Source organism: Botryllus schlosseri, chromosome 16 (assembly GCF_051294905.1).
Source record: "Botryllus schlosseri isolate E-star chromosome 16, Bs_hap1, whole genome shotgun sequence".
Classification (NCBI taxonomy): Eukaryota; Metazoa; Chordata; class Ascidiacea; order Stolidobranchia; family Styelidae; genus Botryllus; species Botryllus schlosseri.
This window is the reverse complement of record NC_137251.1, coordinates 1,465,989-1,484,612: the sequence shown is the minus strand read 5'-3', so window position 1 is coordinate 1,484,612 and position 18,624 is coordinate 1,465,989. Positions and strand designations below refer to the sequence as shown.

The following is an 18,624-nucleotide window of genomic DNA, read 5'->3' as shown; positions in this document are numbered from 1 at the left end:
AATATCAATTTGTATCACTTCTCGCGGATTCTTATTCGATCCTCTAGTTCAGTGGTTCTCAACCGGGCTCTACGGACCCCTGGAGGTCCGCGAAGCATTTGCAGGGGGTCCACGAGACCTCTAAATTTGCAAAAGGGTGGATTTTTTTCTAATTAGGGATATCACGAGGCAGTTTCACTTTATTACTACCAAAACTTCATGACTTACATAATCAGAATGACCGTCGGAGATCAAATAACCTACACCTCGAACTCAATTTAATTTCCAACAGCCTACTGATACAAACATATTGCTGTTCAGAAATGTTTTGTGGGGGTTTGGGGAAAGAATAAAAAATGGAAGTAGTAAGGTCCATCACGGTGATTTCGTAGTATTTGCAATCCTCCACATTCATCTGTTTTGGTTCTCAAACTAGGATAGGTGAAAGCATCTGAAGTGGGGCGCAAAGCTGCACTGAACTGAAATTTTTTTAACGCTTCGCGCGATATACATGCTATTGGTAGTTATTGTTCTGCTTAAAACTTCAGATTTCATATTTTAGAAATCTCTCTTCAACAACTATAACCTTGCATGCTATCAGACAATCCGTTGGGAATGTTAGCATTCTGGTTGCTTGATCCCTATAGCATAAGGTCGATATTTGCAGGCAAGGCAGATAACGGTTACTCGATAATCGAGCTAAATCCGATCTAAAACTTGGGGGTCCGCGGGGGTCTGTGACAGGTTCAAGGGGGTCCGCGGAGACAAAAAGGTTGAGAACCACTGCCTAGATCTGCTGATACTACCAGACTGTAGCATTCAGCTACACGGTTACTCAGGTATTTAAATTTATATTCGTTGTTTGATTCAATCAATTTTAATTCAATTAATCTGTCTTTCACGCAACGAGTGATGCTAATGACTTTGAATTATCACTCATACTCCGAAAATTCAATTTGAGTTGAATTGTGACTTTTCTCGTGACTTAACTTGACTCGACTTGATTCGACTCAAGCCACCTCCAAAAAATGAGTGACTTGACTTGACTAAAGTCACCTTCGAAAATCGATTGACTTAATTTGACTCGAGTCAAAATATGCAATGACTCGAGATGACTCGTGACTCGAAGGTAGTGACTTGATCCCAACACTGCCGTGTGAGTAAATGAATAATATCGGGGTTTTACGACAGGATCACGATCATTTCAAGAATCCGACCTTAGAGTTGGACCGAAGTAGGGCCAGCGAATTGAAAAGACAAGATATCAGAGTAGTTGTCCATCCGCGCCGCACTATACTTGATCATAAGAGCGACTATATTTCAAAGTTTTCTGAAATCCTAGATAGAATGGTGTCTAGTGATCCAACCAACGGTGCCTGCTCATCTACATTGGTAAATTATACCGAAGGAGTAGACCAGTGGTTCCCAACCTTTTTCGACCCATCGCCCCCTTTTCAAGGTCAACACCGATCATCGCCCCCCAAATTTTGTTTACCGAAAATTGGGCATACAAACTGTAATCACCGGCGGGTTGACTAAAAAAAAAGGTCAAATTTTCGGCTCGATGTCTAATTTGACACACTTTTGTAACGAAATTACCGTGGGTTGACTAAATGAAAAAAAAAGGTCATCCGTTTTGACGCGTCATCGCACCCCTATCTCCTCCTTCGTTCTTTTCTCGCCCCGTCGCCCCCTTTGTCCATTTTCCCATTTTCGCCCCCCTATCGCCCCCTAGACCGCGAAATCGCCCCCTGGGGGGCGATATCGCCCACGTTGGGAACCACTGGAGTAGACGAAAATAAACTGAATATACCCCCCTCCACCTATACATTTGGAAACACAATTTCACACGCTATATCGTTACTTTTCGCTATACTCTAACTAGTAGACTATATATATTCTTGGAACTGCTTTAAAAAGGAAATTGTGTTCGATGCAAAGCCGGCGCCAATTTGGTTAGTTATCATGTACAACAACATAAATGAATTGTACATATCACGTTGTAGGAGTAACTTGAAGTATTAATATATTGACTAACGGGATATTCCACCGAATTCGATCGGATTCTGTTCTGCTCCTGAGTTATTCCGAAGCTTGATGATCGTCAATAATTCTTTATTAGGGGTACTTACGTCCACTGATAGGGTTGAACATCTTCCTTTAGGGTCCCAACATGGGTAATTCTTTAATTATATATATGCCGATTTTGTCAGAAATTCAAGTGTATCTATGGATTGAACGAGGCGATATTCCACCGAATTCATTCGGATGCTGTTCTGTTCCTTCGTCATTCCGAAGCTTGATGATCGTAAATAATTTTTTAATAGGGGTACTTGCGTCCACTGATGCGGTTGAATATCTTCCTTTAGGGTCCCAGCATGGGTAATTCTTCAATTATATATGTATCGATTTCGTCGGGATTTCAAGTGTGTTTATGTATTGAACGAGGTAATATTCCACCGAATTCATTCGAATTCTGTTCTGTTCCTTTGTCATTCCGAAGCTTAATGATCGTCAATAATTCTTTATTAGGGGTACTTACGTCCACTGATGGGGTTGAATATCTTCCTTTAGGGTCCCAGCATGGGTAATTCTTCAATTATATATGTATCGATTTCGTCGGGATTTCAAGTGTGTTTATGTATTGAACGAGGTGATATTCCACCGAATTCATTCGGATTCTGTTCTGTTCCTTTGTCATTCCGAAGCTTAATGATCGTCACTAATTCTCTATTAGGAATACATACGTCCACTGATGGGGTTGAATATCTTTCTTTAGGGTCCCAGCATGGGTAATTCTTTAATTATATATGTGCCGATTTTGTCAGAAATTCAAGTGTATCTATGGATTGAACGAGGCGATATTCCACCGAATTCATTCGGATTCTGTTCTGTTCCTTTGTCATTCCGAAGCTTAATGATCGTCACTAATTCTCTATTAGGAATACATACGTCCACTGATGGGGTTGAATATCTTTCTTTAGGGTCCCAGCATGGGTAATTCTTTAATTATATATGTGCCGATTTTGTCAGAAATTCAAGTGTATCTATGGATTGAACGAGGCGATATTCCACCGAATTCATTCGGATGCTGTTCTGTTCCTTCGTCATTCCGAAGCTTGATGATCGTAAATAATTTTTTAATAGGGGTACTTACGTCCACTGATGCGGTTGAATATCTTCCTTTAGGGTCCCAGCATGGGTAATTCTTTAATTATATATGTGCCGATTTTGTCAGAAATTCAAGTGTATCTATGGATTGAACGAGGCGATATTCCACCGAATTCATTCGGATGCTGTTCTGTTCCTTCGTCATTCCGAAGCTTGATGATCGTAAATAATTTTTTAATAGGGGTACTTACGTCCACTGATGCGGTTGAATATCTTCCTTTAGGGTCCCAGCATGGGTAATTCTTTAATTATATATGTGCCGATTTTGTCAGAAATTCAAGTGTATCTATGGATTGAACGACGCGATATTCCACCGAATTCGATTGGATTCTGTTCTGTTCCTGAGTTATTCCGAAGCCTATTTTTTGTCAATAATTCTTTATTAGGGGTAGTTACGTCCACTGATGCGGTTGAATATCTTCCTCTAATGTCCCAACATGGGTAATTCTTCAATTATATATGTATCGATTTTGTCGGTAATTCAAGTGTGTCTAAGTATTGAACGAGGTGATATTCCACCGAATTCATTCGAATTCTGTTCTGTTCCTTTGTCATTCCGAAGCTTAATGATCGTCAATAATTCTTTATTAGGGGTACTTACGTCCACTGATGGGGTTGAATATCTTCCTTTAGGGTCCCAGCATGGGTAATTCTTCAATTATATATGTGCCGATTTTGTCAGAAATTCAAGTGTATCTTTTGATTGAACGACGCGATATTCCAACGAATTCGATTGGATTCTGTTCTGTTCCTGAGTTATTCCGAAGCTTATTGTTTGTCAATAACTCTTCATTGGTACTCACGTCCACTGATGGGGTTGAATACCTTCCTTTAGGGTCCCAGCATGGGTAATTCTTTAATTATATATGTGCCGATTTTGTCAGAAATTCAAGTGTATCTTTGGATTGAACGACGCGATATTCCACCGAATTCGATTGGATTCTGTTCTGTTCCTGAGTTATTCCGAAGCTTATTGTTTGTCAATAACTCTTCATTAGGGGTACTTACGTCCACTGATGGGGTTTAACATCTTCCTTTAGGGTCCCAGCATGGGTAATTCTTTAATTATATATGTGCCGATTTTGTCAGAAATTCAAGTGTATCTTTGGATTGAACGACGCGATATTCCACCGAATTCGATTGGATTCTGTTCTGTTCCTGAGTTATTCCGAAGCTTATTGTTTGTCAATAACTCTTCATTAGGGGTACTTACGTCCACTGATGGGGTTGAACATCTTCCTTTAGGGTCCCAGCATGGGTAATTCTTCAATTATATATGTATCGATTTCGTCGGGATTTCAAGTGTGTTCATGTATTGAACGAGGTGATATTCCACCGAATTCATTCGGATTCTGTTCTGTTCCTTTGTCATTCCGAAGCTTAATGATCGTCACTAATTCTCTATTAGGAATACATACGTCCACTGATGGGGTTGAATATCTTTCTTTAGGGTCCCAGCATGGGTAATTCTTTAATTATATATGTGCCGATTTTGTCAGAAATTCAAGTGTATCTATGGATTGAACGAGGCGATATTCCACCGAATTCATTCGGATGCTGTTCTGTTCCTTCGTCATTCCGAAGCTTGATGATCGTAAATAATTTTTTAATAGGGGTACTTACGTCCACTGATGCGGTTGAATATCTTCCTTTAGGGTCCCAGCATGGGTAATTCTTCAATTATATATGTATCGATTTCGTCGGGATTTCAAGTGTGTTTATGTATTGAACGAGGTAATATTCCACCGAATTCATTCGAATTCTGTTCTGTTCCTTTGTCATTCCGAAGCTTAATGATCGTCAATAATTCTTTATTAGGGGTACTTACGTCCACTGATGGGGTTGAATATCTTCCTTTAGGGTCCCAGCATGGGTAATTCTTCAATTATATATGTATCGATTTCGTCGGGATTTCAAGTGTGTTTATGTATTTAACGAGGTGATATTCCACCGAATTCATTCGGATTCTGTTCTGTTCCTTTGTCATTCCGAAGCTTAATGATCGTCACTAATTCTCTATTAGGGGTACATACGTCCACTGATGGGTTGAATATCTTCCTTTAGGGTCCCAGCATGGGTAATTCTTTAATTATATATGTGCCGATTTTGTCAGAAATTCAAGTGTATCTATGGATTGAACGACGCGATATTCCACCGAATTCGATTGGATTCTGTTCTGTTCCTGAGTTATTCCGAAGCCTATTTTTTGTCAATAATTCTTTATTAGGGGTAGTTACGTCCACTGATGCGGTTGAATATCTTCCTCTAAGGTCCCAACATGGGTAATTCTTCAATTATATATGTATCGATTTTGTCGGTAATTCAAGTGTGTCTAAGTATTGAACGAGGTGATATTCCACCGAATTCATTCGAATTCTGTTCTGTTCCTTTGTCATTCCGAAGCTTAATGATCGTCAATAATTCTTTATTAGGGGTACTTACGTCCACTGATGGGGTTGAATATCTTCCTTTAGGGTCCCAGCATGGGTAATTCTTCAATTATATATGTGCCGATTTTGTCAGAAATTCAAGTGTATCTTTTGATTGAACGACGCGATATTCCAACGAATTCGATTGGATTCTGTTCTGTTCCTGAGTTATTCCGAAGCTTATTGTTTGTCAATAACTCTTCATTAGGGGTACTCACGTCCACTGATGGGGTTGAATATCTTCCTTTAGGGTCCCAGCATGGGTAATTCTTTAATTATATATGTGCCGATTTTGTCAGAAATTCAAGTGTATCTTTGGATTGAACGACGCGATATTCCACCGAATTCGATTGGATTCTGTTCTGTTCCTGAGTTATTCCGAAGCTTATTGTTTGTCAATAACTCTTCATTAGGGGTACTTACGTCCACTGATGGGGTTTAACATCTTCCTTTAAGGTCCCAGCATGGGTAATTCTTTAATTATATATGTGCCGATTTTGTCAGAAATTCAAGTGTATCTTTGGATTGAACGACGCGATATTCCACCGAATTCGATTGGATTCTGTTCTGTTCCTGAGTTATTCCGAAGCTTATTGTTTGTCAATAACTCTTTATTAGGGGTACTTACGTCCACTGATGGGGTTGAACATCTTCCTTTAGGGTCTCAACATGGGTAATTCTTCAATTATATATGTATCGATTTCGTCGGGATTTCAAGTGTGTTCATGTATTGAACGAGGTGATATTCCACCGAATTCATTCGGATTCTGTTCTGTTCCTTTGTCATTCCGAAGCTTAATGATCGTCAATAATTCTTTATTAGGGGTACTTACGTCCACTGATGAGGTTGAATATCTTCCTTTAGGGTCCCAGCATGGGTAATTCTTCAATTATATATGTGCCGATTTTGTCAGAAATTCAAGTGTATCTTTGGATTGAACGACGCGATATTCCACCGAATTCGATTGGATTCTGTTCTGTTCCTGAGTTATTCCGAAGCTTATTGTTTGTCACTAATTCTTTATTAGGGGTACTTACGTCCACTGATGCGGTTGAATATCTTCCTTTAGGGTCCCAACATGGGTAATTCTTCAATTATATATATATCGATTTTGTCTGAAATTCAAGTGTGTCTATGTATTGATCAACGCGATATTTCATTGAACTGGTTGTGATTCTGGTCTGTTCTTATTCCTAAGTTATTTCAAACCATTTTTATTGCAAATCTGTGTTACAGTTGGGCACCTGTGTTTACTGATTGAGTCGCATTCTTGATCAGGTATCCCGATAACCTGTCACAAAATAAATATTGTAAAATCTGGCAAGTGGTTTTAGGAATTCCGGTAAAAATTGTAAGCTGAAAAATGCCATGATGCCCCTGCTATTTTTTGTGTTTCACATGAACATATATAATTCCCGAGAATTCTATTAGAATCACAGTGGTATCAGATCGGGGGAAGCACCGGCCACAGCGAGCTGCGAGCTGCTCTGTGGCCGGCCACAGAATGTTATGTGGATTTCACGGAGCTTGTGCACGATCTGCCCTAAGTCAACGGTGTTTCGTCCCGGCGCTCATGCGAAGTCCGCCGTGTCATAAACGGAAAATTATTAATGGGCACACTGCTTTTTACCGGGTGGAAATTACATTAACCTGTGTGCTTTTAAGGCAGAAATGGGAAATAAAGGTGTTAATACTACTTTAGTAGTTCTATAAAATCGAGCCCCGTGAATTTATGTTATTTATTACAAATACCGATGTAATTTATCACAAATACCGATATAAAATATGTGAATATGTTTGCAGGCGAAAAATAATGTGACACAATTAGGAAAGGGATTGATAAACGAGTCGGTATAGAAGCGGGAAAAACTGTGGCATTACGGTTATTATAACCAAACGATCATCAATTGGGGACCCGTAATTCTAGGATTTAGTTACGCTGATGAATGCATAGCAACTATGGCTAACTGGCGCTATCTAAAATTCGGACCGTTGTGTATGTTTTGAGATATCACGGATTATTATCAAAATCTACGGGCTGTTCAAAATGTTGAATAACGATGCAACAAGGTTTATATGAATCTTTTTTGTTTGTTAAAACCAATAGTGAAATTAGGACGAGGTTGATGACATCATAAACTAGAAAATACATCACCAAGTTAAATGCCCGAGTGATGCGATGAGGAAGTTAGCTGAATTTAAATACCGGAAGCTTGGACATATGGCCAGATGTTGATCGTCACACATTAGATATAGGATAATACGTTAGTCGCCGTCATTATTGTATTAGCGCGGATCTAAACATAGGACGGTAATTCCAGACCTTTTTGGATTCGAGAAATAGGATAGTGTTAGGGGATATCAGAAGTATATAGTCGGAGCTTAAAATGCAAATGTAATGATAACAAATGAACCGTATTTTGCCAGTAGAAGCATCATGCGAGCGAGATAAGTTGTATTAATTGTAAAGATGTTGTTGACTAGTGTCAGAATGTCGTAATATGTACAAGATTTGAAACTGAGCATATTTCGGAAATTAATAAAATATGTCCTATTTATAGTACTAGGTGCTCATTATGGATAAGGATCGAGTATACAGATATTATCAAAAATGATATCTACAAAAAGTGTGTAGTTCTAGTTAGCAGTCTTGACGCACTGTATTGAAGTTCGAATGTCATTTTGCTAGAAAAAAATCCACGTTGAGCTGGTATATCGAAATAACATAATGCTTGTGAACCGAGTTATCAGACTCTGTTTTATGGTGTCTTTATATGACCCTTTTAAAGCAATATAGTGTCAATTTGTGTCAAGTATTAGTGGCTACTCGTCCTGTATCATTATTCGCAATTTGTAAACAATTATGAATCGTATATTCGCCTATATGGTGAAGTACTAATTTTAATGTATAGCCTGTAATGCATTATATTTCGTATTTCTTGACTTACTTATTTTGCACTCCAAAGATTAAATTGGAGATGAGGCACGGTAATTTGAGTGTATGGCGTAATTTTATGTTTGAACTGATGCTTGTATGCTTTACTGCATTAATTGAATATCCGTAGTATGCCGATATTGGGAACAAGCATGCCTTTAAAATTAGGACGACATATCTGTTAGCGATAGCCGTATAGATTATGGATTACTGTTTATGTATACTGTACACTCTACAGCTTTCGTTTAAGTTGAAAGTAACTACCACGGCGGCCCATATGACGCTATTAATCACACATGTGTTGTTGTTAAACAACAGAGGTGTGATTACCCACCAATAATCCTTATAAGGAAACATTATCTGATGTTCTCTGGGAATAGTGTCAGCATTATAGCCCAGAAAATACTTACGACACAGTATATAAGGCCGTAGGCAGATAACTTATTGAAGAAGGTCATTAACAAAATTAGGTGATCGTTTTGGTCAACTAACTGCCGATAGGTAGGTGATTAGTGAAGACCACCCTACATACAACCCAAATCTGACACGCTCGTTGTGCGTAACAAAGGTGTCTGAAGCGAATGCGCAGGATTAGCGTATGGAGGCTAATCCCGGCATATCTGTAATTGTTATGTACAATACATGTAAATTTTAAGTTGCTTTATAATACTGTCTCCGCCATTTTCGGTGTTTGCGAACTTTTACAATGAAAAGGCGTTACAGTGAATTGGCGATATATGTACTGTATGTATTATATATTATGCGTCATATTATATTCACACTTAGCGTCTCCCCAGGAAAACGGTTAATAAAGTGATTACGTATATATGTGTAAGTAATTATTGCCTTTTTGGGATCAATGTATATTGAAAATTGTGTGATTTTGTGTGAATTATTTAGTATGCGTTATAACTAGTCCACGCACTAGCGACTAGGACCCCTACACTTGAGTGAGGTTAGACGGTTATAAAACCAAGACAAGTTGCTTGTGAGAACCGTCATAAAACTAGATAAGTACCCTAGATTATACAAATACACAAAAAATCTTGATCAGCCTTAAACGATAATATGAAGATGTAACAAGCCCTTCTCCAGAATGCTTTGGCCCTGGGTCAATTGAATACATGAGATAGAGTATAGGATACGTGGAATTGCTGTTGAAATATGGTCTTAATCGCATATGTGTTGAATTGCACGATTTTAGAAAACTTTAGTGACAGTTGGATGCATTTTACGAATGTTTGTTGCTATGGTAACATTGCTACTTGAATGTAAAGTCTAATTGGAGTATTTGGTTGTATTAAGGTACCAAGGTCAAGTACGTACAGGTATGCTATCTAAGACTGGACCGTAAGGTCATTGAAAGTTCAAGACACTTTGAAGACTTCACCACCTGCAACAGTGATTTACCAAATTGAATTACAAGCAAAAGAACCAGGCAAAAACACAATATCTTCCTACTAACAACATTGGAGGCAAGATCTATCTACAAACACATATGGAGGCACCCGACGGAATTGTAATTCAAGGCGCCTGGTAATCATTGTTGCTTCTGGAATATTCGTCTTCAGAAGAGAGTGGACTTTCACATATTTCTGAAGAGTGGGGAGGTGAGTAGTAATCAATCATGAAGTTATTTTGGCTACGAAAACATAAAGAGGACACTCGCACCCTTCGCAAAAACACTCAACTGATGAAGACCACTCAACAACGACAGCTAACGACTCGGGCTAATAAAGGTCAGGTGACAGCACGTGTCCAGCATCAAGCAAAATTCGTGAAAAAGGTGACGTCTATTCTACACAAGACGGCAAAACTATTCAAAAAAGCCAGAAGAGACGTCAATGAAGCGACAACTTATTTGACTACCGTCCGGAAAGTGAGTACCAAAAATACTGCCGATTCGCTTGAACCAGTCTTAAGGAGCCAAGCAAAATCTGGAGTGGCCAGGAGTGAAATCATGGACCGGGTTTCAAATCTGTTAGAAATGCCGACGCCGGCAAAAGTCGAACCAGTGACACCTCTTCCGAAGTGTGGGTCCCTTCGGTCGTCGCCCGGAGTCACAGAAGATATGAAGTTGGAATCTGGAAATCACCCGACACCACGGTCAATGACAGAAAGAGTGTCGCTCAATGCGAACGCAAATCATCACATTGTACAGGAGACTTTCTTATCGCCCCTCGACCAAGAGAAGGTACCGCAGGTATTATTACCTTCTCAGCGTCCAAAAATGATCGATAAAAAACAATTTCGTTCTGCGGAAGAAGCAATATTGATATCACCCAGTAATAGGCTGATTATTTGGTGCATGATAGCTGTTTTCCGATACATGTTACATGTCGATACAGTAGCTGATAGTATTTTAGAAAATGTCGTAGGCCTACATTGTCCACTGCTGATGCCCATGAAGTCGATATAAAGGCGCATCAACAATTATTATCTTCAATTCTATTTAGTTTGCCCGGATAACTTGATTAGATAGAGGAAATAAATTTTACGCTGGTCAAAGTAGTCAGCGTTGATACTCAAGTAGAAGTAGAAATAACGTTGTATATGTCTGCATGTATGAAAAACCTATTTGAGTAGTATTCTGGGATAGTAGACTATTTCCTTATTGAACAGCTATGATTCGAGTCGACTAAGTCATTAAGTGGAGAGTTCATGAATTTACTCGATGGAAATACAAAATTGAAGTTTTGGCAGATAATTATCCGATCGTAGTGGAAATTAGCTTTGTACACGGGTAATTGGCTACATCGACAATCATTATATAAAGGTGGATCGTCTCGTGAAAATACGGCAATGTGCAGACAAAGTGCTCATGACGCTTTGAATCTGATCGAATGATAAAATGCAATTGTTGGTAAACAAGGAATTGGTGCATTTCGGAAGTATAATTTCCCATTCATAACGTGTTCCGTGGGCGGATACGAGTTGAACAATTGGATATTTGACAATGGCTGCACAACATGCTAATATTGGAAACAGCATTCGCGAAGTTGATTTGAATATTAGGTCGTTATATGTCATGTGTTATATTTTAAGTCGCACACGTGCCATCCTCTCGAAAGCGCCAGTAGGATACGCGCTAACAAATGTGATGATGAAAATGAGTTCGAGGGCAAGCACGGAATTTGGGCACATCCATTGTGGGATGTGAGTGCGATAGGTCTGGAAGTTTTAGGATGCAAGTTCTTTCAGACCAGAGGCCATACAGTGACTGTAGAGGCAGGCATGCCTCGATTACCTAAGGTAGGTAATCTCGCCTCATCCATAACGACAAATGGGCAGCCAAATTATTTTCCTCGTGATTCGACAAAGTCTCGTGTTTCGGAGCGCGCGTTGAATGGGGATAGAACAACTGAATGCAGCGATGAAGTCAATAACCGAGTTTCACAATTAAACAAAAGCAGAATGTATTAGGTAATATATAAAATAGCCTACCCTTTTAAAAAGTGGGAGGAGAGTGATGGCCGTCTATAGGTATGGTCATGCGATAGGACAAACGTCTGAATAGGATTGCTACAAACGTAATTAGATTCTATATAATATGGTTCAACTCGCAAATGCTCTATACATCCAGATTAATGGGTGAATTGATAGGAATGTATCGTCGATATATTTACTTCACTACTAAACGTGAAGACAAAACTGGAAATCGACCGAAGGCCTTACATTTGAAATCGCAATAAGCAATGCTCGAATTTGGATTATATAGCCAATTCCTGATCCATAAGTGATTTTGGGCTAGGAGTCAATCACAGTGTATTATTAAAATTTATGAAATAAAGTGATTTATTCTATGGTTATATAGTACCGTATATCCATGTATATAGTATATAGCGAATAACGCAAAATAGAGTTTCTGAACGTCCTATTATTGTATATAATGGTAAATATGAATTGACTATCTGAGTAGCATAATGCCGCAACCTGTTAGTGTATAATTTAGATCTGCAAAGCGATAGTTGGCGCAATTCTGATGCCCTGGAGATTGGCTAATATTCGGTGGATTGTTAATTTAAAATGAGGGAAGCTCTTGTGAAAAAATATCCATATGCTCGGTGATTAACTGTCGGAAATATGAATCATATGAAGCTGCGATCATGCATGAGATCATGCGATCATTTGTATGACACTGTCGTCATAGGCTATAGTGTGCACCGTGACAACAGATATGCGGGCGGAAAATGCACATACTCCTATATCCTTGGCCTTGCATTTCTACGAGTTACGTTACATCGTGCATTAGCCCCGATTTCACAGCTTTTCTGGAACTTGAAAGAGTATTTTCCACATATTCTTGGTTCTTTGATTCCCTAATTGTTTCTTTCGGGTACTTTGATTACGGTATTTAGTATTTAAAACAAGAAAACAGGTAAAATGACCGCATATTGACCGATCCAGTATCTCGATGAAACATAGATTATATTCAAGGAGGTATATAGTCGAATCTACTTAAGCGTAAATCGAAAAAATCTGCAGTGAAGTAAGACAAATTTCCAGTACAGTATTGTATTATTCATAAACTCATCAGGGCAATCCACGAAAGATTTTAAACTGCCCCTGCCCTACATCCACGACTGACCTATCGATCTCGCTTCCCATGACATGCCGCCCTATTTCTTGTCGCATTCTTTTTCTATACTATCTTCTTTACTTTCATTCAGTGTGCATGCCTCCTCTTTACATCGCTTAGGCCAAGGTGGGTGTCAGATTCCATAGACTACTCCTTGTCGCTTCGACATCTTCCTGTCTTTTCATTGTATCGCATTTTTGTGGTGTATTGAACTGATAAAATTGCTAATAAACCAATGATGATGATGATGATCCTTAAACTACATGATCAGATATATATGTATCACTTATTCGCATCGCAGACTCATCATAAACGATAAACATAGTTGAAATATGAAGGACATTATCATCATCACATTGTTTTATGGTAGGTTTGCATAATTACAAAATAAAACTAACTCTACAATCGATTGCAACTGCACAATGCACATTGCACATCTTACGGTTGAAAATCAATATCAGAATGGGGGAAGCACTGGCCACAGCGAGCTCCGAGCTGTTCTGTGGCCGGCCACAGAATGACATGTGAATTTCACAGCTTTTGGGGAACTTACAGGGATTTTCTGACAGATATCTGGTATGCATTGTTTTTTTCAAGTCTATGCAGTTGCATACGATTAGCTGTGACGAGTGTCAGCCGAATATTTAGGTCTATTTCTATAAAAAAAAAAGATACAAATCAACACTTACTAGTTACCAGTTTTGATAATGTCTTCATCGCTTCTAGCTTTCCATACCATTATTTCCTGTTTCATTTAGCGGATATCCCCCTTTTTAATGCATTCTTTACATCATTTTGTGTGTTTTTAATTGATATATAGAGACTATTACAGATCGTTTCATCTTCTTCATGTCGTTTCATTGTATCGCTATTCGTCCGGTATTTCGGGAGAAAATGCATATAAACTGAGCTAAACTCTCGCTCTCACCTAGTTCTATTTACTGTACGCCCATAATAGAACATAATTGATCATGCATTTGACCACGATTGGGCCACGTACAGTACTTATCATCAATACTAACTTGATATATTGCAGCCGGCCATGAAATTTGGCTATGGCCGGCCATGAAATTTAGTCATGGCCGGCCATGAGAATGAGTTTGACATGGCCGGCCACGGAAATTTCATGGCCGGCCATACCGAAATTTCATGGCCGGCCATGAAAATCACCATGGCCGGCCACAGAATAGCACTTTTCATGGCCGGCCACGGAATATCTGTGGCCGGCCACGAAATTATTCGTGGCCAGTAAGTGGCCACGGGAATGCTGAAAGTCCGTCTCACTGCCGCACCCCAAACCCCCCAATTGGGGGTAGGGCGAGCTCGAAGGGGGCCCCAAATTATTTCGTGAATTAGCAAAAATTATAGAGTATTTTTTGAAAATTTATGCAATTTTTTCCAAAATTAGTCGCGCTGGGCGCGATTTTAAGTTGCCAAATATCTTGATTATTTGGTACTCTTCCCCCAAGAAAAAACACGCAAGATTTATAGAAATGGACATATCGGCGTTGGCCATTAACACGCCACTACGCACCAAGATATATAACGATTTAGGACTTATTACATGAGACTCCAAGAAGTGTGCCACAACGATCGGCAGCGCGAAAACCTTGGCCGAAACGGAGCTGCCCTTACGCAGACCGAAAACTTCGTTATATAACAAAATAATAGGTTAAATTGTCGATAGGCGCCTAAATGACTGGCGCCACATGTTCCTATGTCTTGGCAATCTGAACCTCAGAAGACAAATACCATCCAGCAGGAAAAAAATATATGCCAGTGAAGAAATACCAATTTGAAATCGTGTGCGTCTTTTAGTTTAGTACGTTTGAGCGATTCCATATTTTTGATATAGCAGACAGGAGGTCACGAAATAAAATCATGTAACGAAGTCATACCAGTGGGTCCACGCGCCCGAAGATGTTCAATTATTATTTACGGGCCCTACAGTTTCCGGTAAATCTGATAACGAGGAGAGGACAAGATATTGATAGCAATATATATGCAATTACCGATCTTATTGGCCGATTGTATCATGAATTATCGAAAATTTTCGCGCTTCGATCTGGCTCACTAAACAGTGCAGCTTATTTCGTGGCAAAAGCGAACACTGTGATGAGGGGTCGGTTTAACACCCTATGAGAACCCAAAACCCACGTTTTTGTGGGGGGGCGGGGCTGACGAAGTGTTGTTTTGTTCCTGCCAACGGGTATACGCCCGAAGATATCTAATTATTATTGGACGGTCCTACGTTTTCAAACAGACCTCGCCCAGCTCTACCGGTAAATCTGATTACGTGAGCAGAGAGAGGATCAAAATTGATAGCAATATAATGTAATTCCCGATCATATTGCCCGATTCAATCATGAATTACTGAAAATTTTCGCACTTCGCGCGTCTAGGCGGGAATAGCTGTCTCACCAAACGGACACCCAATGGAGATGTCAATAACTAGCGTCAAAAAGCGGATAGCCAAAGGGCGGTCTGGTGGGGCGAATCCCCCAGAAATTCGGTTTTTCACCCCATGGGGGGCCAAGGCCAACGTTTTGGAGGGGGCCTAACGAAGTGCTGTTACGGCCCTGGCCACCAGAGACCAACCCATACTCAGGCGAGGCTGGGAGACCATTGCTGACATGGTATATCTGCTACTGAGCCCATGCACAGTCTAAGCATGACTTGCCTCTTCTTTCTCATGGAGACGTCGCCCGCTTGGGTGTTCCGCAACAGCATTCAACCGATCGGGTCTCAGGCGCACTCCCCGGCCCACTGACGGCTACCCGCCATGCATTATAGGAAGAGCATGGATGTTCTTTTGCTATTTTACCGATTTTGCGCACGGCGCCGCCCCCACACCTCGTTACGCCAACCATATCTTGTACGGACCCTTGTACGCTTCATATTTCAAGTAATAACCAAGCCCTAGGGGCTGGAATGCTACAACCACACGTATATTTGCTACTAAGGCAGCACGACTGTGTCCTTCCACCCCATTCAGGGGGTCCGACGACCACCCATGGTCTCCTTCCACGATCTACAGCCATATTCTAGATCAGGGGTGTCCAATGCCCATGGTCCAGATGAATCGCCAGCGGGCTTGTTCTAAAAATGATAGATGGAGTAACGGCCCTTACCAGTGAGCTTTTACATAATGAGATTGATTTATTTTGCTGTCCTTGTGTAAATCACACTAGCATGCAACGTAACATAGTTGCTCCGTCATTTACCCTCTTCAAAATTTTAGTTGGTTTTGGCTGTAACTCGATTCGTGTTCTCAATTGAGAAAACTTTTGGGGCTTATAAAAACACGACTCTACGACCAGTGGTCCCTTTCTCGCGCAGAAATTGGGGGTTGCCAGCTGGAAAATGGGGGCAATTCCCTAAAATCAATTTTTCTTGAAGTTTTAGGTCATTTGTCGGGATTTACGAACCCTCTTTTTTCGATTTAAAAATAAGTCATTTTCACTACACCCTAACATCTACGTGCATCTCATCGATTTGTTTTACAGACGAAATGTAAGCGGTTATTGACGATGATTCATGCAGTGCGAGCCACAGCGACAAAGGCAGCCGCGTTGAGATTGGATGGATATTAATTTCAAGATGCACGAGATAAAACATTTCGAAGAGCGTGTAATTACAGCATCGAGATGTACATACTCCCGGCTATCACACAGGATTCAATTCTCACATTGTCAATGAAGGTGGTGCTATCTGAATGGTACCTGTATTTTTTTTTTAATTTATCACATAATATACAACTTTTTACTAAATAAATTTTCTATTCGTAGTATACTCGTTCTGTGCGCACTGCGCAGGCACGATAAAGAGTGGGCAATCATGACCATCTTACTAGAATGTCACGCAATAATTCCGATAAAGATAACCAACCACAGAGTCGAAGTAGAAGCTACGCACTACGCACGTTACTGGAAATAGCATATCTGCGAAGTCGTGATCAACCCACAGCATTGTCACGAGCCGCAATCGAACAGGCATGGTCAAAAAATATTGAACAATCTTTAAAATGACTTAGAACTGGCGTCATAACCTTTCAGATGCGTGACAGGTACGTATTTCAACTTTCCAACATCATTCATACTGCTGGTACAAATCGCATCATTCAGGTACGGTAACGGATTTTGCATAACCCTAGTTTGATAATTACAGTTGTTCAACATCTTCCACGTATTAGGCCTAACGAGTAACGCTTTTTTCCTAGAGAACAATGTTTCCACGATTCCATATGCTGGAGAGCTCCTGGGTATTCAGTCTCGACTTTCCGACGCGACAACAGATCACTTCCGATGCTCCGGATTTGAAAATGCCGAAACATTTCCAATCTCAGACCAGCCGACAATATACGACCTCTTTCCGGGCGATAATTATTGCTCCCCGTCTGAGCCACTGGAGTCCGAGTCTGCCGTTTTCATTCTCCTCCAAACCGGGTCCACCTCTTCATCGTCCGATTCCTCCAACTTTCTCTTGAGATTATTAGCTTCTAAATCAACTTGTTCCGTTTTTCGTTTCTCCTCCATGAAGTCGAGACTGCTGAACAAAACAGAATTGAGTCTCGCTTTCAAGTATACTTTATACTCCAATTTCCCAGAATTGATCTCGTGAATCCTCAAGAATCTATCCAGCCCGCATGACGCAACATAATCCAAATTAGGATGACATTCCATACTCCGTACACTGCCGGCAAAACCTTTGAAAACACGTACCAGCGCTTTTTTTCGGAAATCAAACATGCCCACATTACCCCGGGTATTTGCTACAATAACTTGATTTGCGTTATTCGTTAGTGTAAGACAGGTTAATGGATATTTGTCAAAGTTCATTTCCAAACAAGGCCGCCTTCTTTCGCCTGTGATATCATAAAGTCTGATTTTACTCGTTCCTGTAGTGGTCACGATTTGTGTTTTAGAGTCCTTCAGATATTTGATACCCGTCACCCAAACTGGTACTCTCAACTGCAGCCAGTCGTGTGGAACATTCTTCGCTTTAAATATAGGCTCCGATGGATTTTCGAAATCAAAAATCTTCAAAGGATTTTCTTTACCCCCAGTAGCAAAAGAACTTTGATCGTGACACAGCGTCATATCATAGATGTCCGGTCCCACATTAGTTTGGAACTTTATCTTCTCTTCACAATCATTTCTGGGATCCCACAGCGTTATATTACCACTGGACGTGCATGACATGATTGCGTCATCTTTCGAGTGAATTCTGACAAGATCTTCTTTGCCTGTCTTAAAATCAGGAATAGATATGGGATCTTCACTAAACTGGCCGGATTCGATATTGAAATCACGAACAGTACCACGCTTGAATCCGCAGAAAATACTCTTTTTGTCCGTCGACCAACAGGTTGACAAAATCTCATTCTCTTTGCCGATTTTCTTCTGGTCGAAGTAATTCGTAGCGGTCTTGCCGACAAGATTGACTGCCTTCAAAATTCCGATCTCAGATCCAAGCCACACGTTCACAGATTTAGTTTTAGACATTTCTAGCTCTAGAGAAGAAAAGATAT

At 40.1% G+C, this 18,624-nt stretch overlaps 2 protein-coding genes across 4 annotated transcripts in view; one reads left to right on the top strand and one right to left on the bottom strand.

Annotated features, from left to right (window-relative positions):
- Positions 1–9,796: 9,796 nt before the first annotated feature.
- Positions 9,797–18,624, top strand: part of LOC145459003 (glutamine--fructose-6-phosphate aminotransferase [isomerizing] 2-like) — a 97,953-nt gene continuing 89,125 nt past the window's right edge. For all 3 annotated transcript variants that reach the window (XM_080337524.1, XM_080337521.1, XM_080337522.1), the window contains exon 1: positions 9,797–9,820. The gene's annotated coding sequence lies outside the window, so the exon portion shown is untranslated. The remainder of the gene's footprint in view (positions 9,821–18,624) is intronic.
- LOC145459005 (WD repeat-containing protein 74-like) lies at positions 16,705–18,602 on the bottom strand. Its single transcript, XM_080337529.1, has one exon. The coding sequence runs from the start codon at positions 18,596–18,598 to the stop codon at positions 17,477–17,479; it is 1,122 nt and encodes a 373-aa protein (XP_080193655.1). The 5' UTR covers positions 18,599–18,602; the 3' UTR covers positions 16,705–17,476.

Bases quoted from the DNA above. Each gene is read 5' to 3' on its own strand.
- LOC145459005 (XM_080337529.1), bottom strand. From the start codon at position 18,598: ATGTCTAAAACTAAATCTGTGAACGTGTGGCTTGGATCTGAGATCGGA.